The sequence below is a fragment of the Trichoderma breve genome, chromosome 4, assembly GCF_028502605.1.
Source record: "Trichoderma breve strain T069 chromosome 4, whole genome shotgun sequence".
Taxonomy (NCBI): domain Eukaryota; kingdom Fungi; phylum Ascomycota; class Sordariomycetes; order Hypocreales; family Hypocreaceae; genus Trichoderma; species Trichoderma breve.
In genome coordinates, this window is record NC_079235.1 from 1,483,238 (window position 1) to 1,507,074 (window position 23,837).

Sequence of the window (23,837 nt, forward strand, 5' to 3'; positions counted from 1 at the left end):
ACTACCAAGTACTTTTGATGCTAGCAGCGTTTGGATTCCAAACTTGAGCCATCATCCATCCTTCTATTTGCCTCTGTTTAGCCTTTCCGTCAGATCAACCGGGGGCGAGAACCGGGACCGCCTTTTCCGCCCGGCATTGCTCGGTCATCCATCACACGACGCCAAGTTGCACAGAGCCGAACACTCACACACACACACACCTCAGCTCTTGGATCCTTATTTTTTTTTTTTAAACCCCTTCCTTCCCTATCCAGGGCTTACTGCGGCACATCATGAATTCAGCCTCGGGTCGGGCGGGCATCATCCGTGCCCGGGATGATGCTGGCAGCATGGATAAACTGGTAAGTCGTCGACACTGATGCAATTCCCATCTTCCCACCCTTGGCCTGCAAGACACCACTTAGGCTGGGCCTAGAGCCTAGACGCTGGTGTTGCGATTTACCGCTGCCTCGTCTGTTGTGGGCGAGGACCAGTCTGCTGCATGCGTGCATCGCCAATCAGTCTTGAAGTGCTCTCTTCGGCGAGATGCGGCTGCTGACAATTCCCTGTCCCGTCGCTATAGGCGCATTCGGTGCTCGATGACATGCTATACAACATCGTGTCGGACCTGTTGATGAAGACGCATCGAGAGGAGAAGACGGCGAGGGCGACAACCGCTGCCATTCGGGTGGAGAAGCTGGCCTCGGACGCCTCAGAGAGCTCGACTCCCGACTCAGCTCCCGACGTGCGAATCGAAACCGATGCTGCCATCTACGAGGACGGCAAGGTACTCCTCAAGGGCAACCCTCTCAAGACAACCGCGGATATCCTGTGTCCCCGATGCCATCTGCCGCGACTGCTCTATCCAACTGATGGCAAAGGCGCCCGAAAGCCCGACCCTACGATTGTCTACTGCAAGAAACACCCCTTCATCGAGAAGCCTGGGTGCGACATCTACGGCCAGAGCTGGGTTGGACCAGGCCCAGGAAGGGGCAAGAAGAAGAAGGATATGGACAAGAAGGACGGATCGGATGCCCCCGAGCAGCGGCCTCCCAATGTTCTCTCGTTCCCTTCTGCCACCTGCAGCAAGTGCAAGAGATGCATCCTGGTTACACGGCTGAATAATCACATGGGCTCCTGCATTGGCAACAGTGGCCGTAACGCCAGCCGAGCAGCCGCTCAGAGGATGAATGGCAGCGGTTCCCAGAACGAGCCGACGCCTCCTCCTTCTCAGAAGGCTACTCCTACGCCGACATCTCGGGCACAGAGCCCTAGGAAGCGAGACGTGAGCGACGACGACGACGACTCGGAAACCAGTCACAAGAAGAAGAAGATTAAGCACATCCAGACGAAGAAGGTCATTATTAAGACGAAACCCTCTTTGAAGAAAGACAAGATCAAGAGCAGCTCGTTGAGCCAGGAACAAAAGGCTGAATACGACGTGCCTTCGCCCAAGGTGCTGAATAAGATCAAGTCCAAGAACGAGAGCCCGATTAAGAAACTCAAGGTGACCAAGCCGGCCATGAGCTCGCCCATGTCGAAGAACGGTCGAGATATTGATGGCGAGTCTGAGTCGTCGGGAACGCTCTCTTCACCACCTCGCCATTAAGGAGAAAAGAGCATTAAGCAAATCTGGAAAACATCCACGCGTCTGCTCTGCGTGACTACTACTACTGGCTATTGGATACGGGATAGACTCGAAGCAGAGGGCCTTTGGAGTTTTGATATCCATGGATACTGTACTACTACTATTTCTTTCTTTTCTTTCAGAGATACAAGAGAGGAGAACGAAAAAGGGAAAATGAACCCCCAGGGCTGCTTGCTTTGCAGTTGCTTTTCTTTTATTTTGCAGCTCTGGGGCAGGTTGGCTATTGGGCTGGCTGACTGGCTTTTACATAAAGACGATGATACAACCAGCATCCCGAGGAAAACGGGAATTTGGCGTTGGGTGGAAAACGAATCTTTGCATCTTGACTTTTATTCATTCTTTTGCTTTAGGTTAATGAAATCTATATGTATAAAGCAAGGACATTTCTTCTTATTTTTATTATTCAGCTCCATTGTGCCGTCTACTGTTGTATGAAATGCTCTTGATATTACGCAATTGTCACCTTGTTTTGCTCTTGACGCGTGGTCGACGAAAAAAGGGCGATTAACTCTCCCAATAAGTATAATAGTAAGAATAACGAAACGCCATGCCGTGCCATCTATGCCAATCCGCAAGCTATATACAAAGACGCCTGAATACACATAGGATATGTAAAAAGCCGCGTCAAGTGCATCCACATTATCGTATCCATGTCTTTTTTCCATAAGACACTCCCAACTCGATCAAATATTCAACAAAAGTCCCTTCAACGCTTGACAAAATCAAAGCTCCTCCTCATCCTCCACCACCCTCGCCTTGAAAATCTTCACCTCCTCAACCGGCCTATCCTCCGGCCCCGTCGGCACCATGCCCATCCTCTTCACGACCCCCAGCCCACTCTTGACCCTTCCAAAAATAGTGTGCTTCCCATCAAGCCAGGGCGTCGGCGCAAGCGTGATAAAGAACTGCGACCCGTTGGTGTTGGGCCCGGCGTTTGCCATGCTGAGGATGCCCGCGCCGGAGTGCTTTAGGCTCGGGTCGATCTCGTCCTCGAACTTGTCGCCGTAGATGGAGGAGCCGCCGCGGCCGGTTCCCGTGGGGTCGCCGCCCTGGACCATGAAGTCGGGGATGACGCGGTGGAAGATTGTGGATGCGTAGTAGCCGCGGGAGACGAGGGTGGCGAAGTTCTTGCAGGTTTTGGGGGCGTGGGACGTGTAGAGCTCGAGGGTGATGGTGCCCTTTTTAATCGAGAATTAGTAGCTGTAATTTTTTTTTGACTGTGGTTTGGGAATATTGTTTGAGGTAAGGAGGGATTGTGAAGGGGTGGTTTTACCATTGAGGTTTCTAGAACGACGTTTGTAGTCATGATTGGCGAGATTGGCCTTTTCAGGGACGTTGATTGTGGGATTTGGAGAATTGGGATATGGAGGATTAGATGTTGGTTGTCACTGCGGGACGAGGCTGCGATGCTTGGTGCTGGCGAGCTTGGTGTGTTATCGCTATCGTGGCGCGCTATTGGCTGCCTTGTCTCGGCGCTGCAGCGACGGCCGATTAGTGGCGTCTCTTCTGAAACCCACTGTATTTTCACGACTGACTGTCTAGGTGGACGTGCTCTTCTACTGAATCTATTGATGTTTTATAGAGGGCAAGATTTCGAGCTCTTGCTTCTCATTCTTTCATTTCCGTGCTAGCACGATTCACAGCCATTCCTTCTCATAATTTTTACTTTTTTCCCAACTGCATCAGACTAGATCGATTCATCGTGTCGCACCATCTGGGACCTGAAATGTTCTGCCTGTCGCAGCCAACGTCATAAGCAGCCTTGTCAACAGACCACGTTTCGCCTGCTGGGGCATGTCCACGAAATATCTCCAGCAGCCAGCCTTCTGATCTTCATACAGTAGCTGCATCTGACACATAAACGATGGCTGCCACCAACGTCACCCTAATGGAGGGTTTGGACAGCCTCAACGTCACATTAAACACCACAGCATCTGCCGCCTCTCCTACTTCACTACTGGATACCCTGCAAGATGTGAGCTTCCTCCTGCTAGAGCTGAAGCTCGTCAGCGGCGCCATGGGAATCATCTATCTCGGAGCGCATGGCTCTCTACGCCGTCCACCATCTGCAGCTGTCTCAAAGGACAAGAAACGCCGGAAGCAGGACGATGAGACGTTCAGCCAGGGACTGGAGCTCTCTGACGCCATCCTGTTTCCCATCATGGCTGCCTGTGTTTTGGTTGGGCTTTACTACCTTATTCAGTGGCTCCAGGACCCAGCAATCATTAACAAGATTCTTCGCTCGTACATGACCACCATGTCCATGGCGAGCTTGCTGACGTTTTATGCACATGGGATTCAAGTGCTGACATCGTTTGTGTTCCCCCGTTTCTGGCGTGGGAGAGACGGAAAGCTTCGAAGAGTTGATCAGGCCAAAAGGACCGTTGCGGTTTGTGATGACGCGGGCAACGAAGTTGAGAGCCTCGACGCTGGTAAGGCGAATCCGCTTCCTGGCGCCTTGGGATTCTTTACGCCAGTGGCGTGGCTGCAGCACAAGGCCTGGAACCTGAGGGATCTCCTGACGAGGCACTGGCTGCTGGAGATGTTTGTGCATGGAATGGGTAAAGAGACAGCGCACGTCAAGTTCGCGCACATGATGGCACTGTTGATGGCTGTGGTAACGGCGATTGTGTACTTTGCGACCTCGTGGCCGTTCCTGTCCAATATGCTAGGCTACGGCATGTGTTACGGGTCGTTTCTGATTCTTTCGCCTACGGATTTCCTCACTGGATCGCTCGTGTTGTGGGGTCTCTTCTTCTATGACATCTTCATGGTGTTCTATACGTGAGTTGCTTTTCTCGAATGTCTATGCACACCGATAGACTAACGAATCTTTTTGTAGTCCTTATATGGTGACTGTGGCGACGACTCTTGACGTACCAATCAAGCTCACATACGAGGCAGCATCTAGGAAGAGCATCCTTGGCCTCGGAGATATTGTGATCCCTGGAATGGTCATTGGCTGGGCACTTCGACTTGATCTATGGATCCACTATTATCGGAAGATCAGATATGAATCCACTGACTTGAAGATTATCGAGAAGGACTCCAGCTCTGGGGAATCGATCACGCGAAGTGAGACGAAGCACAGGGAGGTTAAGACCCCATATGTCGATGTTAAAGGAAACTGGGGAGAACGCATCTGGACTCGTCAAGCTTTTGGGCTTGTTAGTTCACAAACCCTCCCTGCTGAGGTTGCCGCGTCAAGGTTCCCCAAGACGTACTTTTACGCCTCCATGGTGGGATATTTTTTGGGAATGCTAGTTACGTTGGCCATGCTGCTCATCTTTAAGCATGGACAGCCAGCGTTGCTATATCTAGTGCCGGGAGTGCTTGGGTCTTTGCTGCTTACAAGTTTGGTGCGGGGGGAGTTTAAAGAACTGTGGATGTACACTGAGGATGGAAGCCTAGACACAGTAGACGTGGTGGTTGACCTAGACGGGGACGGCAAGGCAATCAAGACGATTGGCAAGCTGGAAGACGGCGTGGTAGACACGACCAAGGACGAGAAGAAGAAAGACGAAGAGAAGAAGGATGACGAAAAGGAAAAGGACAAGAGTAAGGAGAAGAGTACGGCAGCGGGACAGACTGGCAGGAAAGGGCACAAGGTGTTTTCCTTTTCACTAGAGGCGCCATCTGAGGGAGCAGAGGAAAAAGATCATGACGAGTAAGGGATGCTGGTAAAATGGGTCATGGTTATATAAAGATAGCATTAGATAAACGAATAAAAAATGGTACGGTACATCGTGTCTGTCTACTTTATGACGGAAGCATCTGTTAAACGGATAGGTATATGTAGACTTACACAAATCGAGAAGACATCAGTCAGTCGCATGGAAATAAGAAGAGATAATAAAGATTTCTTTCGTATCTAGTAGATGTAACCATCTTGTTTAGCAATTGCAATCCCGCTTGTCCTGTCCATCTCTTGTCATGATGCATTCATCTATCCCATCTCTTTTGTATTCCATCTTAATTCATAAAACATGGCATGTCCAATCATCCCAGAAATTCACTCGCCCAACTCCTCCAACAATCCCTCCGCACTCTCCAGCGTCTCCTCCAAATCCAAACTCTGCGGCTCCGGAACATCCAGCCTCTCTCCCTTCTCTCCCCTCCTCACCACCGTGCTAATCATGTACTCGTTTCCAAGCGCCCAGTCCAACTTCACATCAACATCCGTCAGCTTTTCGCCCTTGAACCACACCTCGAGCGTCTTATCCGCTCCCTCAGGCGGCGTTTCTCCCGGCGGCGCAAAGTAGCGCATCTCCAGGTCGTGCAGCCACGGAGCGAGGAGAGCTTCACCCGTCATCTTGACGTAGGCCTCGCGAAGACACCAGTTTGCGTAGAAGTAGTCGAGCAGCTTCTGGGGCTGGTGCAACGGGAACGGCAGGCCGCGCATGCGACTGACCTCGAGCGGGCTGAGGACCTCGGAGTGCATGCCGATGAAGGAAGGCCAGCCCTGGGTCTGGATGTGCTTGACATCGCGGTCGCGGCGCTCGCCGGGGCAGACAATATCAGTACCAATAGCGACTCCCACGGGGGGTTGATAGGCGCCGAAGAGGACGACGACGCCGTGCTGGTGGGTGACGTTGAAGAGGAGCGGCTCTTCGCCTGAGGGGAGGAGGAAGACGGGCTTTGTGCGGGCGTCGCGCACGGCGGTGGCGGAGCGGAAGGGGACGCGGCAATAGCGGGAGATGGCGAGGCGTTTGAGGAGGGCGGATGCGAGGGAGAGCTTTGCGTCCTTGACGAAGTAGTATTTGAGGACGGCGGCTTGTTCCTCTGGGGAGAGCAGGGCGAGGGCGCGCTGGGCCTGGATTCAGTATGTCAGTATGAGCTGGGAGGGTGATTGATTTGTTTATGTAAGGATAACGAGGCGGAATGAGAAGATGAAAGACGTACGTATTTGGGTAGATCCTTGGTGTTGCTGGCTTCGGGCCAGAGACTGCGCGTGTCGAGAGCCCAGAGGAAGACGTTGGGATGAGCCATGGCGGGCTTCGTTCGTTCTATATCTCAGTTCCCGACTTTGCCCTTTTCAAACGTTTATATATAGTTCAATGAAGTAAATGAGAGTGAATATGAAGAAATCTAGACAGAAGAGAGACGAAGATACGGCTAGCCTCGATGTTGGGTATGCGTAATTTTATGAGTGCAACGTCAGATTTGAATCCTACCTTATCATGAGAGAGTCGACAAGATGCAGTGAGATGGCCTCAGCTTTGAAACGCTGCCAATCACCTTGCTTAGCTGCCGCTTCCCCGCTCCGGCCCGCAGAGCCGCAGATTCACGGGCTTCTGCTTACCGATACTGGCCGTATATTTTCCAAAGTACGGAGTATGTTAATGTATATAATGGCTTTCACTTGTATTTGATTAGTTCTAATTTATACATTGTTCTCTATGTGTCGTTCTGTTGGGGGTTTTGACGCAAGTGGCTTTGATCTGGTGCCTGGTTTACTTGAACCTTGATTTATCATGCTTTATGGCTTGAATCTCATTACCCGTTGGTCTCAGTTATGGGCGACTGAGTGTATGCTTCTACAGCGGGCACGTCCGTTGCAGTCCTGGTCATTGTATTCGTCTCTTATACAAGCACCTTTATCCGACAGCATGAAGAGGCAGAAAGGGGCATCGCTGATGGGTAACCCCCTTTAACTTATAGTGGCATTGAAGCTTCCTGCAGCGGTTTCATTCATTCCTCTCATTCTTGTTTGCTTTTGCTTACAAGTAGTCACTACACATGATTCAAACTTTTACACTTCTCCCTTTACACGTGCTTGCCGAAAAACTCCAAGAGCGTCTTGTAGCCTCTCTCATACTCGGCCTTGACCCGCGCGTTTTCCAAGTCAGAACGCGCCGCCATCCAGCCGTGGATCTGGTCAGCAAACGTCTCGACATGGTGAGGCACCTTGAGATTCTCCTCAAACTTCTTAACGTCCTCTGGGGTCTCATCTCCAGACGCCAACAGGGCAAAGGGGATAGTGAGGCCTTCGGCATCGGCAGGGTCGACCATGGCTGGGTGAGCTGAGGCTCCCGCAACAAAGGCGTTTGTTGGTGCTTTGACTGTGAGAGCAACAACTTTACCGCCCCAGCAGTACTTTTATTTCGCAACAAGAAAACATCAGTATCAAGTAGCATGACAGATACAAGCAGGGTGTTGATAGACTTACCCCTAGCAAGGCCAGCTTGGAAACAGCCGGGCTGTGAGCCTTGACACCTTCCACATACTCGGGCACATAGCCGGCAATCTTGGGAGGCGGAAACTCGCCAAAGAACTTGCCCAAGGCCTCCTGCTTCTCCGGGGTATCGGGAGGGTAACTGGGAGAGGCCGGATCAGTCGTTATGTGTCAGAATGCAACTGCTCAGGTGACTTACTATTCGATAGGGCACGGCTTGCCCCTAAACCAGTCGGGCATGAACACCTTGTACTTGTGGTGATCATCGCCATAGGCCAGGATGTCGGCTCCCTGGACAGTCTGGTCAAAGTAGCCAAAGATGTCGTAGATGACGACGATGGCCTTGGTAGCGTCGGCGGGGCCAGTGACATCTAAAAAGCACAACAGGCAAATGAGCTCAGCGACAAGGACTCTTCACTGGGAGGGCTGTGGTCATGTGCATCGGATAGTGATCATGGGAAACATACAAGTCTTGTAGCCGCCGACTTCCTCATACGAGCCCTTGGGCTGGTATCCCTTGGACACGATAGGAGGAATGTTGCAACAGGCGGCGCTGTGGCCGTGGGAAGCGGGCATGGTAGACATGATGCGGGTTTGGGCTGCGGTTACGGCGGATTGGCGATGGTGATGGCGATGGTGATGGCGATGGTGTTGAGGCTTGGGTTGAGAATGAAGCAGAGGTTGAAGCTGACAGCAGGTCTGGAGCTGTGGGTGGGATGGGATGAACGTGGAGGGGCTGCTGTGGAGGTTGCTGCGGGGACCGGCGACAGTGGCAGACGTGGACGTAGAGGAGAGACGACGCAGATGCTTCATGAAACTGCGCGGTTCGGGCCGGACAAGCAAGTGCTGTAGTTGGGCTGCAATATCCGGAAAGATGCTGGGTGCTTGATTCTGGCGTTGGTTGAGGTGTCGTTGGGTGTTGTCAACCGTCGCGAATCATCGATTGCTTCATCCACGGCTCATGGCAACGTCAGTCAAGTGCTGACGTATTTCAAAGCAGTTCAAGCTCCTACACGCACTCGGATAGTGCCTGCATAATCGATTTGTAAGTCAATGGGCTCTCATGGGTCCTTGTCAAGTTCTCAAGTGGAGGCTGGAGCTGTCGCAGAGCTTACGAGAAGCTTAGAGGTCGAGGTCGAGGTGGGGGCGGGGTTTGGGCTAACTGTTAGCCCGGTGATGTCAGGATATTGCAACTTGAGCATCAGAGAACAGAGACGGCAAAGACGTAGAAACCTCTCCGCAGTAGTGTCTGCCAATGCCATTCATCTAATGCCATGTTGCCATTTGTGAGAAAAAATGACATACGCTGCGAGGTTCCCAAGGATGGGCTCAAGAGAAGCTTCCGATATTCTCTTCACCCCACACAGTCGTTCGTTCTCTCAGCTAGCCCATCCAATAGCTTCATGAGAACCAAGCTGACATCCAAGAACGTAAATAACTCCAATAGACAAACGTAAGTTTCAGCGTCGGTCAAAGTACTCGTTGTCCATCCTATTCACCACCTTGTCACCTCCATGGCATCGGAAGCAGGGCATCATCTCGGATCGATTCTCCAGTCTCTGTAGCACTTTACATTTAATATATAAATGTACAGCCTTCGTATCGGAGCATCATGCGCTAACCACAACGTGATTGTCGCGTTTCTGGCTCTGGATCCTTAAGAGACAAGTGTCGCGTGGACGGAGACAGAAATGAGTCGTCGTAGATCGTCGTAGGTCGCCTGGATCTCACCATCAAAGCAGAAGCCAAACTCAGCGTCATCTTCTTAAAGATGTCGTATCATGTACCCTTTCAAGACGATTATAAGGCCGCAAATCGTCCATTGTGATTGGAGTTGTATAGGAGAAAAGTGTCTAGTCATCCTTCTTGGAAAAGGCACGTATCAGGTCCGCTATCCACGACGTCAAAGTCAATGTGATCGTTGACCTCCGTATTATCCATCTCTCTGGCCAAAGATCAGGGGAGTCTTGTAGCGTTCTCATGTGTCCTGCATTAGCTGTTAGTCAACAGTCGCTATATCATCAGTCTCTTGACAAACTTTGCTTCCTTGATCGTGTTCAGTGCTGTTTTGGAGGGATAAAGGCCTCTGTGTAATCGTGTCGTGGTTAATTGTGACATATGCTCCCTGAATTGCTCTGCTACAGAGTAATGTAGCTACTGCAAGAAATTCTAAGCTGTCCGGATACGACTTGATAGAATCTGAGCTGCTGGCTTCTTTGTTATCATCTATTGGGAGGTGGCGTATGTAATGACATCGCTGTGAATTGGGGTATCACCGCGCCTTTCAAGCATATTAGAGATGTATCGATCCAATTCCTGGCTCGTCCATTTACGTTAAAATCGTAGAGATCTAGGGAAGCATTATATCTCCCATGGCCCTGGATACCTACAATTTGGATAAGCAAACATCGATGTAATATGCCCAACAGAATGAAGACGAATAGATGAAAAAGTTTATTAGCAAAGTAGTAGAATATTGTCGAAAGATCAAGCTGAAAAGAAAATAATGAAGCTCTACGAATATTTTCGGTCTCAACGGAGCACTAAATCTGCCTGAGGCACCTACAGAGCATTGAATCTGCAACTTGTGGCAAGAGCGCATTGCAGCTCCCCGCTCCTCCTTCCCACCACTCACTCGATGATTTCCAACCTTCTCGTAACATTTTCAACTCTCATTCTGTCTCTTTTCCTCCCTCTTTCTTCTTCTCTCCATACATATTAACCCTACAAGACAACCATGATCTTCACTTTACACCACGAGATTACGACCTATCACTTGCTTTCACCCCTTTTGTCGAATCTTAATCCCTTTTTCACTCGTCATTAGCGCCTTGCCAACGCACACTTTCCGGGCCACTAAGATTCGAATCCTCATTCTCCGGGATCCATGCATTCCCCGATTGCCCCATGTTCTTGTCTTCTCCCTTTTGTTTGCCGATCCATGTAGACGCACTCCGTATAGACAGGTAAATTCACTCTCTAGAGTTGGTTAAGCAGCAACTGCACCAGCACACCCCTGCTCGAGTTGCATTGACTAATTGAGAGTAGCCACGTGAGAAATGACAGCCAGACAGAGGGAATCAGATCTCAGAGAGGAGAGCTTCTCTGCATCAAAAATGCCAAAATGACTTTTCCTGGACGCACAATCCACAATTTTACAAGCAATTTCATATTCATACACCACACGCTCTGGAACCTACGGCTGTGGCCGCCATCTCACTTCGGGGAATAGCTCACGGTAGCCCACTCTCAAAGCCCGAAACTAGTATCTCGTAAATCAACCCGTCACTAACAAAAAGGAAAACAGGCAGCGTCTCGAATCCAATGGACCAAAATCGAGCCCTCGGACAGCGTCCAGACAGACCACCCAACCCAGCTTTTGCATGATGTCCAAGCTTTCCCCCTTACATCCAACACCCATGCCTTGTCGCAGCACTTGGGACCCGGCTAGCTGGTAATTTTCCATCTCGTCGGCATATTGGCCTGCAGCTAGTGCGGTCCAGTGACCCAGACTATCTGTCGGTGCCAGCGGCGACCCAAAGCATTGACCAGACACACCACTGGGTCTCCTGTTGGCGGTCAGTGGTCCCTGCATTGCATTCCCCGTTGGCCCCCTCCCCAGAGCGTCTCCCCTTGTCCACATTCACCCAATCCGTCATGAGATATCTGCAAAACAGCGGTCACCGCCGCGGATTCAGCAAGAGGAGTGCGTGCGTCTGCCCCGCCGTGGCCTGTCTCGGAGACTTTGCTGCTGTTGCTGCTGCTAGTCGTAGCGGTAATACCCAATTGGGTGGGTGCTGGAGCAGGTCATTGGTAGAGCAACATGCGATCTCTCCCCATAAGCGATCGGCTGCTGCAGGTTCGCCTCATTTCATTGCCTTGCCTGTCCGGTGGGTATCTCAAGGCTGTCTCGGGGTTAGGCGGGGGGTTGGCCGGTCATTAGTCGCCCGGGGACAAAGATGTCATGTTTTGAGACAATTGCTATCAACTTTTTCCGTAGCGGTGGCGCTCTCGTACGGGATGGCCGCTTCACATGGCTCAAACAGCCTCGATATCCCAGAGGCACACGCAAGCACGGGAGACGTAACAGTGTTCCATCACCAAAGCTAATCCAGCCCGGCAGTGCTGTCAGCGGCTCAGCTGAGACCCGGCTGGTCGGAAAACTAAGCGCTAGCCATAGTCAATCTGCATACGCAATTTATACAGCCGCACCTACAGCTGCTCCGTACAGTTGGAACCTCGATTGCTCGTCAAAAAGGGCTCCCAGGACCCAGGGATCCGGAAACACCAGATGCGAAACGGCAGGGGCCATGGCGGCGGCAAGACAAAGCGTCATCGACGAGCTGAGGCCAGTCCTGGTGTGCCCCCTCAGCCTCATCTCTCCTCAACGCCAAACCGCGCCCAGCTCATGGCCCGGTCCTGTCATTCACGAATCGTTAGTGTCGTGATTACTGTACACATCAGACGTCTCCGGCGCGCCAGCAGTTTAAAGCCGTCAAGAGGTCACAAGATGGCCGCCCCTGGGCGACCTATAGCGGCCTAGAAGAGGCAAGACATGTCAATCTGACTGGGGTGGGAACATGACCTGTCGGTCTTTGGTCTTTGTGGTTTCTAGACACACGGTAAAAAAAAAGGCCACTTAGTGTCCTCCCCGGGCCTGGACCCCCCTCGCAAATGTCATCTTCCCATGAATCTTGCCAGCCGTCTGTTTCGAGTCGGTCCAGTCTGCAATGCCGCCAGCAACAGATTAGCCGGGCCATTTGATGCGGAATTCAGACCCGTGTATTCCGACGGCACCACTAGTATCAGAAGAGCAAACGATGCGCCGTTTCCCCTTTCTTCTGGGCTTCCTTTGCACAGCTCAGTCTGCCCATATGTGAGAGGTCAGCATTTTCCATGTCTGACTAAATGCTTGGTAGCATCATACCTCCTATTCACCTACCTCCCTACAGTAGTAAGTACACTCCCTCATACCTTACTTACTGTGATACCGAAGGAGCACGCTGCATCTGGCCCATTTGGCGAATTACATCGTGCAGCATGCCACCTTGACAGCTTTAGCTCCATGACCGGAAATTCGTCATTCAATACCCGGCGCCAGAGGCCCATGTCTCGCATGGAACTTCGCACGGCTTCCATAGTACAAGCGGCAGCAGCACCTCCTTCTTCCCCCAAACCCCCACGTCATACGGGGTGTCAGTGCATTTTTTTTTTTCTGCGCATGCATCGATGCATTCGACCATCGGTCTGTGAAACGCATCCTACTTGTTGGAAACGGCGTCATGATTTTGCTCCCCCTGTATACAAAGAGCAATTATACCGGACAATTGGCTCATGCGCGTCCAAGTGGTTCTATGTTTGACATACTTGTGCCCAACACATCACGAGACAAGGTGCACAATGAAAAAAAGAATCGCAAGACAAGAGTGGTCTCGTAAGATCGTCAAATATTAGTGTACATGCTACATCTAATTTACACATAAAACATGCTGGTATCAAGAAAGCGCCCGATTCCCCAGGCAGAGCACCCACGCACAAGGTTTCGCTAGCCGGGGTGCTCGTACCAAATAATTTGCCCAGTCCGAAAAAAAAAAGGAAAAGGAAAAGGAAACGAAAAAGAAAACCAAGAAAGGAAAGGAGAAAAAAAGCCCAGAATTTTGTGTTTTCCCATAGCCTTCCAGACTCCGCCCTTTGAACATGGAACTAAACCCGTACTGACCGTTCTGTCCGCACATGACGTCTTTTTTCTCTCTTGTCTTAAAGGAAAGAAACGATATAAAGGCAACAACTGCAAAGGAAAGTGGGAGAAGGAGAGCAGGAAAGAGGGGAAAGGTGGCGTCCACTCGTGCTAGCTGCACCTCGTCCGTGATTCGATTTGGCGTAATGCCCCAACGGACCCAGGTGCCTTAAAAGCTGAAAAAAGGGTGCCCATAAAGGAGTTTGTCGATATGCCCATTGTGAAGTAGAGAAGGCGTAAATCTCGATCAAAGAGTGAGAGAGAAAAAATTCTGTGGTGTTCTGCCATTCCAATAACGCCGTCTCCTTGAAGCAGGTGACTCTTGTGTTTTTGTTTGTTTTGTAGTTGACGATCTGGAAAAGAGAGTTAGTAGGCTCGCTCTAGGATACTCGGAATATGCTCAACTCACGCATATAAAGGATAATGCTCAGTCACACGGGGTACCGCAATAGCCGCAGCATCGGCCCGGGATAACCCAGACCTCCTTGCCATCTAGGGCACAGGTTGGGCATCTTGTGCCGGGGACCTACTCAAAGTTAGTATAGATGCAGTGACTGTCAGAGGCAAGAACACTTTCTGACCTTGGGTCCCAGCATAATGATGCCGCTAGGCATAGCAGAAGGCTGTGAAGGAACTGGGTGTTCGGGTAGAAGCGGGAAGACGGGGGCTTGGATGCCACGGAGAGTGTGTGAGAGGCACATGGCTGGTGAGTGTCTGAAGAAGCAAAGATATATGTCAAGAGCCTGTCGAGTGAATGGCTAGTCCAATGTGATGGCAGAGTAGAAGTAATGGCAAGTAATGGTAGGGTATGAGAGTGGTAGTTGGCGAGAGAGACGATGGTGGTGTTGGGGCCGGGCAGATAGGCGTATTATATGTCCAGAGGATTCAACGTGGGGTTGGCTAGGGGGGAAGGGCCCGACGGACGGCTCCAAAGACAATTGAATCGAGAGAGGCTTGGTTTGATCGATCGGTGTGGGGGCTCATTGGCATTTATGTATTGAATTATGGTTTTCTGGTCTGGTCGGGTCGGGGGGCAATCAGATTGGTATCAGAGTGCTAGCGGCAAGCAAGCTCTCCAGGAACAAAGTTGTGGTGACAAGTCGATGGCGCTAGAAAAGCGACTGGGGGGCGGCGGCAGAGGTAGAGCAGGCCAGGCCCTTGTGTATTGTTAGTCGTGTTAGTAGCAGACGGGCTAATGCGGGCAGCGGCCATGGCTATCCGTCCGTTGATCGGGAGGCAGGCAAGGCGATGTCTCGAGGTGCGTGTTGGGGGTGGGATTGCCGGGTTGGCGCACCGCAGTGTGGGAGCAGACATGTCATATCGGCTGTGAGACGATGCCCTCATCTCATTGCTCGCTACCGAGCACGACGGCGCTTGAAGGCGGCCAGGCCTTGTACCTGGCAGTACCACTACCTGTGCCTCGTCCGTCTGGGGTGGCTCTACTGGCAACAAGTACAAGTAATGGATGTACTGTACTGTGGCCCGGGGGGGTGTGCGGGCAGCGGCGCCGTGCGGCGGCTCTTGAGCTTCAGAGACGGAGACAGACAGACAGCAGAGGCGCGCTGGGTGGAGCAGCAAAGAAAAAGAAAGCTATCCAAGGGAATGCAGGGCAGGATAAGGCAGGGTCAGGGGTGCGGGCCTGGAGACAGATGACAAGGACGTGGAGCGATTCAGACATGGACCGGCTTTGCCATTGGCAGCACCGGTCCAGGAACCTGGTATCAAGGGCCAGGCAAGGGAGCTGGTCTCTGGCAACGTGACGCATGATGCTGGCCAAGCACAAGTCTTACCTGTGCGTACCGTACTGTACCAACTTGCACGGCATTGATGCTCTCTGCTCCGTACGGAGTGCAGTAACAGTAGCAGCTGCACTGTCGGAGGTGGTTCACACACAAGTGTATGGGAGTGTGTCTGAGGTCTTACTCGTACGTACTTGCGCTGCGTGATGATGCCTGTCGTCTTGTTCATGCACGCCACGATGCGATGGCTTCTACCATCCGCCTGCCGGGACAGCTCCTGTGCCACCCGTCGAACATGGTGCTGCATGTACGTCAAATAGAGAGAGGTGCTGAGCTGGGCTGGGAGCACCCGCAACTCGAACAAGGGGTGTGAGGCAAGGGTCGAGACGAGAACCGGCCAGAGGGAGGGGCAACGTTAGCGGGGGAGAGGAGAGGAGAGGAGGAGAAGTGAGGACGGGAGATTTGATGCTTACCTCGTAGTACTTTGTATTTGTAGCTCGTGATGGTGGCATGGAGGAATGCAGAGGAGATGGAGGAGAGGAGAGGAGATGTGATGTGACGGCGGATGGACTTGCCTATCGCTCGTATTGATATCTTATCACATCATATCTGGATATCGAACTGAAGGCGAGGGTAGGTACGAGTGCTGTACAGCATCGTACCTTCTTGGCCCGTGGTCTGGGTGCGAATGTACCCGCATGTATCCTAGATTGGCTGAGCGTGCACAGGCAGTGCCAAGCTACCTTTGGCGGTACCTGCACGATACCAGCCCCACCAGGCTCGCGAATTACCCAGCTGGGACACTGTAGTGAAGCTGCTGGCTAACATCAACTGGCCAATGGGCACCGCGAATGGCCACGATGCGATCTCGGTTTCCATGTCGAGGAGCAACGCTACCGACAGGACGATGGACGAGCAGCCCACTAGCAGTTGCTAGCATCAGGGCCTAAAGTACTCGACAGGTACTAGGGAGTTTGTGGTGATTTGATTCGCGGCTACCGGTGCGTGGAGGTGCTGAGCTCAACCACCACTAACTTATACAAGGGAGTGGACGCTTCATCTTGCAGGCCAGGGCACTTCCAAGGATGGCGTATGAGAGCTTCAAGCTGCCATGAGACAACCTAGACAACACCACTCCATCCAATTCCAGATCAATTTGCTGTGTAGGCAAGGTACACCCTGTATCAGTGGTGCTCCGTACATGCACTGGTACCGCACAGGCACAGGCCAGCAGCACCACAAGCGCGCCGCCCTTGTTCCCGCCCCAGCTCGGTGGGCAACAACTGTATGTGCTGACATCGGCATCTAGGATCGCAGACTCTCGATTTTAGTCGTGCTAGCAAACGGCACCAGCGCAAGCCACCTGGTGTCATTGCTGTCCCAAGTGCATGGAGCCGCCTTGGAGGCATCAGGGCCCAACAAATGAGGGTAGACTGCACTGCTGCTAGCCGGCAAAAGGCAGCGCAGGGCCGGATGCCCAATGCTGCAAAAGGTCGTTGGGACTGGAACTGGAACATCTCTCTTGCTTCCGTTTGGTCACTTGCAATTTCAAATTGGCGTCTCGTCTCTTTGCCCACACACACTCGCACAAGTTGTGGTGCTCGCTTAAGGGAAAAAAGAAACAACCAAAAGGAAAAAGAGGTAAAAAAAGGAAAGGACAAGGAAAAATGAGAGAATCCTGCTGACGCTGTTCGAGAACCAGAGACAAGGATCCATGGTTGGAGGGGCACAACATCACAAGGTACGAGTACCAAGGTAAGTATCTCGTACTTGTACTCACTTTACTCTGCCAAGTTGCTCGTAGTGGCAGGTACCGCATGCCGCTGCTATACACGAGTACTCGTACCAAATTGCACATCAGTCAGGATTACATTTCCCCCCTCTAGTTCCTTTTTTCTCTTTTCTTTTTTTGGCATTCCTACTCTTGCCGTACTGAACTCAACTGGCAGTCTGCAAATTACCTGCGAGCCTGCCAAGCCCCAAACGTTGGGAGCTAGGCACAGAATATCCACCCCTCACCTACGCCTACCTACAGGTACAAGTACGAAGCGATCCATTGACTGAGCCCTACCGCTTTCCCTCGCTAGCTCCCTGGCTCGCTGGGACAGACGATTGGGACGACACGCAGATCATGGAATCAATCAATGGACGGCTCCAGACTGGCCTACGCAATCCACTTCTGCACTGCATACAAACATACTCGTATGATGCACCAAGAGGCCACTTGCTGTGCCGTCGTACGTTTTGAGCGCGTGATTTCCCGCATGCCTGTTCTTCTGCGACGAGGCAGCATCGACGAGGCGCCTCCTTCATTTCCAAGCATGCATGCTGCCGCTGAGGCAAATCAAATCTCAATCGCAGCGCCGCCTGCTCCCGGGACACACAGGGCCGAAGCGGAGACAGGATGGGGGGCATAAAGAGAGACGGGGTGACAGAGTGGGAGCAACAAGAACTTGGAAGAGAGGGAATGGTAATGGTAATAGTGCCTTCCAGGTAAGCAGGTGGCGGCCGTGACTTACACGGATCATATCCAAGCACCATGGGATGGGGGCAAGACACAATTTTGGCAAGCTTCACGAGAGCCACATTTTGCTCTGCTCTGCGTGGGGCGGATGAATTTCTAGCCTCCGCACTCCTTCTACGGAGCCCGAAATGAGTCGAGTTACATGTGCGCTTACCAGCATCATCGTCGACACAGGCAGCATCAAAGCAAATCTGCCTGTACGAGTACGCGAGCGCACAGCACAGCTGGCGATGGATGCTGGTATTGGGCTGCAACGGTGAGTGATGCCGTCCGCCTCCACTCTTCTTGTCGGCGATTACTAGTACGATGACGGTCTGCTGCAGCTTCACCCCAAACCCCCGCGACGATCCTTTCAGATAACCCCTGAGACCCAATAGTAGCCGTCTGGCATGCGGGTGCGATGGGTGATGGGCGATGGGTGACGGCCAATGTGGCCCAGCCGTGCCAATCGCCAAGGACGCTGTCGCAAAAACAATACCGATGCTATGATGCTCTACTCCGAACAAAGCCTCGATGCAAACTATTACCAAGAACAAGTCTGGCGGGACGAAACAAGAAGAAAGCACGCAAAGGGCTCCAGACATGGCAAGGGGCTTCGTGCTGTTAGCATCTCCCGCGCTACCAGATCCAGCAAGACCAGCTCCATCATTCTACATCTTGGATCAGACATCTTATCCAGCTATCGCCCCTCAGCCACAAGCGATCCCGGTCGTCGGGAACTTTACGAACGCTCCGTGCAGGTACTAGACTAGATGTATAGTCTCTCGATGAAACTCCTGCAAGTCTGCGGCGTGCACCATGTGCTCAAAAAGGGGGGGCCAAGGCAGAGACGGCCGCAGTTCCCTGGTACGAGTATTACACGTCTAAGTTTAATTTTTTCTTATTCTTTGTTTCTCGATTGCTCTCTTAGACGCACTCCTCCTGTCTCCCAGGACAGCGGGACCACGTGCCGCGTACATGGATGATATACGAGCATCGCACACACAAACTTTGGCCATTTCATCAATGCGAAAAGCACGAGCGTTTCGCACTCTGTGCCACTGCATACGCGGCTGCCCTTTTCCCTGCTCAGGGACCGCTCCATGCCTTTGTACTGGCTGCGTCTTTGTACCACCTTTAGTCCGAACGGGAACACACAACGCCGATGACAGGTACAGAGTACCCAAGCTAGAAGTGGTGTAACTGGGTTCCGCGGTGATGGGAAAACATGTTGAGAGATGGACCGGGGTGGCCGCGGGACCGCATTGGCTGCCGGCACAGACATGCTAAGCCACTAGGAGCAAACCCCGACCAGAAAGATTGCTAAAGGCCTGCCTGCCTGCGGATCACAGCCGGCTTGTGCAAGGCGACTTGCAAATGGGATCGAATGCCGACTATTACGGCTTGTATGCGGAAGCGGGAGGTGGGTGCAGCTCTGCATCGTCATGGCCCGGTAAAACATGCTTATGGAGCATCGTGCTGTTGCTTGGGGGCCACTGCTCAAACGTCGACTGATAGTCTGACGCCTCGTGTCAAGCGGCACTCCATAACAGTCAGCGACGGGTAATACTAACTAACACCATGTTACGACAGTCCAGACACCAGCACCGCAGAGCACCAGTTGATATCAATGCCACTTTTGCCGGCAAGGGGCTGCGTATTTGCCGGCCAGAACCTGATAGATTGCAGGCATAACGGGGGAAAGGGTTTGGCTTGCCGAACATGAGTAGTCTGCGGTCGAGAACGTCTTGACGTTGATGCTTTTTTCAACTCGGTGAACATGTCGGAAAGGTTCCGTAGCTCCTACGAGTCCTACGAGCACGACTAACAAGTCTCGAGACGTTGCGATTGGGCATGCACAGAGGCCGTTCGCAGGCTAAACGAAGGCGCGGTGCCGTCTCAAGTACGGTACGAGGCGCTGCCGAGAAAGACGGCGGTGGCGCCCGTGTTGATGACACGACAGTATCGAATCGGGAATATACAGGACCAACAAGCACGCTGCCGCACATGTGCTCGACCGTTGCCATTATTAATGCGCGGCGCACAAGTCCCGACTCTAGACGCGGCCCCCTTGGCTCATGTTGGACATACATACATATGTACGAATGCCCCATGCGTCCCTACAATTTCAAGTACAGGTACGAATACCTACGCCAAGGCATGCAGAAGCCGGGCCTACAAAGGTGAAGATGTGATGATCAACTGTCACGGTTGCATTATCTAACCCGTGTGCATTTTCTGGGTCCCAGGCCAGCCCAATTTCACGCGGGATGCTGCTAGCAATGGCTACGGCTTCAACTTGCGTCGTCTTTTCTGCCCTCTCTCCCTTCCCCTCCTGGATTGTCCTGTACAGGACAGTACTCCATATTTCGTATCGCCAGTCTCATCATCTCTCGCCATCGCTTATCATCTTTCAGAAACGTGTCCACCAACTGCCAATAATTTCACTGTATCGAGTACTCTGCCGCCCCGTACCGGTACCTACCCGCAGACGCAATAAACCCCACCTCGTCTACCCGAGCATCCTCGTCTTTTGCCCTGGATTCGACTCCACCGCGCCAACATGGAACCACTGCAAAAGGTACAGAGTACAGGAACAGGCGCGGGTACTGAGCAAGCTAAGGTCATGTTGGTGCTCCGACCCCACCATCTCGCAACCACATATCTGTAATTAATTAGATCGCTGGTGATGCCCTTGCCCATGTATGCTTACAGGTGCTACCTTATTTTGTAGTAGTGGTCATGCTTTTGCCGTCGTACAGGTACAGGCCAGGTACGGAGTACGGAATACGGAGCCGCCTCTATTTCCTCCGCAGTCAAGTCACCCACTTTCCGGTCAATCCGCCTTATTTGCTGGCAAATCATGTGCACTGATAATTGACGACTCGAAATTGGCAATATGCTGGTAGTTGTGCAAAGCCTCGCAACCAACAAGCTGCTCTGCTATGGCCTACCCTGCTTCTCTGTTCCCTCCATGTAAGTGCGGCAAAGGGCCATGTCTGGTATTAAATGTGCTAATTTATTAGTGCCTCACCTTGATGCTCGGGCTTGAGCCTCGGCTCAAACGCAAGTCAAAGTCAGATCAATATTACTTGCTATAGCTCCAAGTCAGTCATCATTTAGACGTGACAAGAGGTCGAGCCCTTTTTTTATTTTTTAATTTGTCTCGCTGATGCGTGTTTCGCAATTCCTTTCGAATACCTCTAGCTGTTACTAGCTACTACCAGCTACTATAATCATGGATCTGTCTAGCGTCTCTGTCTCTCCAGCACCTTGGCATTCGCATCGCCCGGCAAGAATGATTTCTGTGTATTAGCACTCCGTATCCCGTACATGTCGGTACACGCTCCCAAATGCACCACCCCCTGCCGCCAAGGAAGCCCGTCCTGGTCTTGGAGGAACCAAATCTGGCAGCACAGAGGCGTCAACCCTACTCGGCAACACTTGCAATATCTTCCGTAACGGTGCCGTCTTTGACGTTGCATTCTTCAGCTGCCCTCTCTGGACATGTGCGCCATCCAAGTTCGAGGCTGGGTCGGGGGATCCGCAAGGGTTACCACCCGGTAGTGTGCTGGAGTCGTATTGAGCTGGGTGAGCACATGCCTGCTAGGGAGTATGGGAAGTGTAAGGTACTGTACCTGGTAGGTGCTATATTATAGAGGTATGGAGGTATGGAGGTATGGAGTGTATGGAGTATATGGAGTATGGAGCACATGGAAGTACTTGTACGAGTACCTGCTTCGTCCAAACCCTGACTGAGGTCATCGCCAGGATTCATGTGAGATAGGCGGCTCATCTGCTTGGCCAGATGCGGGCTGGTGCCGCTGGAATAGGCAAGCACGATGGGGCCAAGCCGCAAGGGAAAAGGAAACAAATTTTGGGGCGGGCTGATGCATCCGACAATCCTCCAGCTCCAGCTTGCTCCAGTCAACGTGCCTATTCTCTTTCTGTTCTGATGGACGGGTTTCTTTTTGCTGCCGGCATTATCCCCATCACTCGACTCCGTAACTGAGACATTCTTCTCTTGATCAGGTCAGGTCAGGTCAGGTCAGGTCAGGCCGCCAGCCCTCGACAATCTCTCCTCTTTTACACCCCTGATGCTTGACGCCATTGGCCATCTGCCGTGGGAATGGCAGGCTGGCTGCGTGCTCGCCGTCTGTAAACCTCCCGTCCTTTTTCTGGCCGGCGACTGATTCAGATTGCTGCCCGCCAACACGACGATCTGCATCTATCTACCTTGGCCATTACGAGTTCAGTAACTCGTACCAAGCACAGGCGTCCTTCGTTTCTCAAGCTAGCAACCGCAAACTAGACAGACGGCAGCTCGTGACCACTTTTCTTTTACGCAATGGCAGCTAACCCTTGGAGTGCGGTTGTCTCTCCGCTTCGCAAACTCTCTAGCTGGTTGGCCCTATTTTTCTATGTGTTCTAAATTATCATTATTATTATCTGATGGGACTGTACCCGCGGGTGATGGCGAGTTTGCCGCGGGGTGCCAGCATCCAAAATTACAGAATCCGCATTGCTAATGGAGAAAAAGAAAGCACGAGGGAGAAGGGAAAACGCCGATGGCTACAAGATGCGGGCCCCGAGGTGTCACGAGAGACACACGCGGCTGTCAGTTCTCAGATGGCTCGACGGTCAGGCGGTCGCTTTGACGAGTGAATGGAAACGCAAAAAACGGCTTGCTCAGCTTGGCCAGGGGAACCCAGCCAGAGCGCTATTGACAAAGCGGATCCCCTTTTCTCCCTCCCTCCACCTGGCAAACTGCACACACGACGGTATGGTTTTGGTTTCCATGGTGAGCCGCCATCTCATATTCTGGTCTAGTCTGAGTTTTTTGCCCACAGGTATGTGCTGTTTGTTGCGTGTTGCAAGGGCACATTTCGCCGCAGCCGCGCTGTGGCATTTCTTTACCGAAACTACCATGACATTAAACGACTCCATGAGCTGATGAGGGTTTCCTTTTTCCGCACTTGTCAAGCACGGACACAGAGTTTCGTTTCCCCTAGGATGCGTCTCCGAGCCGGATCGACATATTTTTGATTCATATTACCAGTTTCGTCCCGTGTTAGCGGTCGTTGAAATTAGACAAGCCGCTCTATCATATCGTGAAGGCTATGCAACATATGACGAAGTCTACCTACCTAGCTGAATAGTGAGCGAGTCAAAATCCAGGGGACGCACCAGCCACCGTTCCACACGGCATCTCTGCAAGAAAAAAAAAATAGCCACTCTTCTTTTTCCATATGTGTCTCCTGGTTCACATTTATCCACCATTCTGTACCAAGGGAAACAAAGACGACGACCCTCGCCCCATGTTTTCACACCCCACTTGATCATCTCAGCGGCTGCAATGGCTAGCTGGTGGGTCATTACCTTGTAGTTGAACTTTTGCCCCGGCATGGACTGGAAGTTTCTTTGGAATTACGGATCCTCTATATCGAAATGCATGCTCCTTCAACTGCAGGCATGTGTGGAGTACTACATGGCAATGCTAAACTACTGGGAGATAGTGCACATGGCCGTCCGGCGGCAGCTCCTAGAGAGATTCTAGATTAAGTTGCTAGTGGCCAAGCGCGAGTGGCCTTTGAGAGGGGATCCTGTTCGTGTTTACCGGCGTCAGCCGATGCCAAAGGAAACAAATCAACCTCCGGCCAGGCAGTAGTGCTGTCCAGTTATAAGTTATGGGACCCCAGACATATTCTCAAAACAGAGTTTCGACTGGCTTCGATTACAATAACATGACATGATGCATGCCGCATCACAGAGGTGCCCAGACAGGTCCGTGTTGTCCGTGCCACTGAGCTTTGCAGGGTGCTTGTGCATATGAAATACAACCGGGGGAGGGTGTCGGGCTCTGAATGACAAGTTCATGCATACTGGTAACTCCTAAACGCCTCTCTTTTTCACCCTCGATTCAAACATGGATGGCAGTATTGGTTGGAAACCCCCCTATTGGACAAGCACTCGAGGGTCGCAGCCTGCGAAAGAGCCTTGACCTGTGGCGCGAAGGATTACCGGCCAGCCGGCGGAACAAGGGCAATCCAGGTACT

At 52.1% G+C, this 23,837-nt stretch overlaps 5 protein-coding genes across 5 annotated transcripts; 2 read left to right on the top strand and 3 right to left on the bottom strand.

Moving 5' to 3' along the window:
• Positions 1-272: 272 nt before the first annotated feature.
• T069G_06765 (uncharacterized protein) lies at positions 273-1,588 on the top strand (the record flags this gene model as incomplete). Its single annotated transcript, XM_056173975.1, has 2 exons — positions 273-341; positions 563-1,588. 2 exons carry the CDS (start codon positions 273-275, stop codon positions 1,586-1,588), a joined length of 1,095 nt encoding a protein of 364 aa, XP_056027554.1.
• A 761-nt stretch (positions 1,589-2,349) lies between these two features.
• On the bottom strand, positions 2,350-2,933 carry T069G_06766 (cyclophilin type peptidyl-prolyl cis-trans isomerase/CLD domain-containing protein; the record flags this gene model as incomplete). The annotated part of the gene is made up of 2 exons (XM_056173976.1): positions 2,350-2,805; positions 2,901-2,933. The coding sequence occupies 2 exons, from the start codon at positions 2,931-2,933 to the stop codon at positions 2,350-2,352; spliced, it is 489 nt and encodes a 162-aa protein (XP_056027555.1).
• Positions 2,934-3,491: 558 nt separating this feature from the next.
• On the top strand, positions 3,492-5,298 carry T069G_06767 (signal peptide peptidase domain-containing protein; the record flags this gene model as incomplete). The annotated part of the gene is made up of 4 exons (XM_056173977.1): positions 3,492-4,411; positions 4,470-4,702; positions 4,751-5,197; positions 5,255-5,298. The coding sequence occupies 4 exons, from the start codon at positions 3,492-3,494 to the stop codon at positions 5,296-5,298; spliced, it is 1,644 nt and encodes a 547-aa protein (XP_056027556.1).
• Positions 5,299-5,639: 341 nt separating this feature from the next.
• On the bottom strand, positions 5,640-6,616 carry T069G_06768 (4'-phosphopantetheinyl transferase superfamily domain-containing protein; the record flags this gene model as incomplete). Its single annotated transcript, XM_056173978.1, has 2 exons — positions 5,640-6,440; positions 6,530-6,616. The coding sequence occupies 2 exons, from the start codon at positions 6,614-6,616 to the stop codon at positions 5,640-5,642; spliced, it is 888 nt and encodes a 295-aa protein (XP_056027557.1).
• Positions 6,617-7,393: 777 nt separating this feature from the next.
• On the bottom strand, positions 7,394-8,387 carry T069G_06769 (dienelactone hydrolase family domain-containing protein; the record flags this gene model as incomplete). The annotated part of the gene is made up of 4 exons (XM_056173979.1): positions 7,394-7,723; positions 7,797-7,944; positions 8,002-8,173; positions 8,270-8,387. 4 exons carry the CDS (start codon positions 8,385-8,387, stop codon positions 7,394-7,396), a joined length of 768 nt encoding a protein of 255 aa, XP_056027558.1.
• Positions 8,388-23,837: the final 15,450 nt, after the last annotated feature.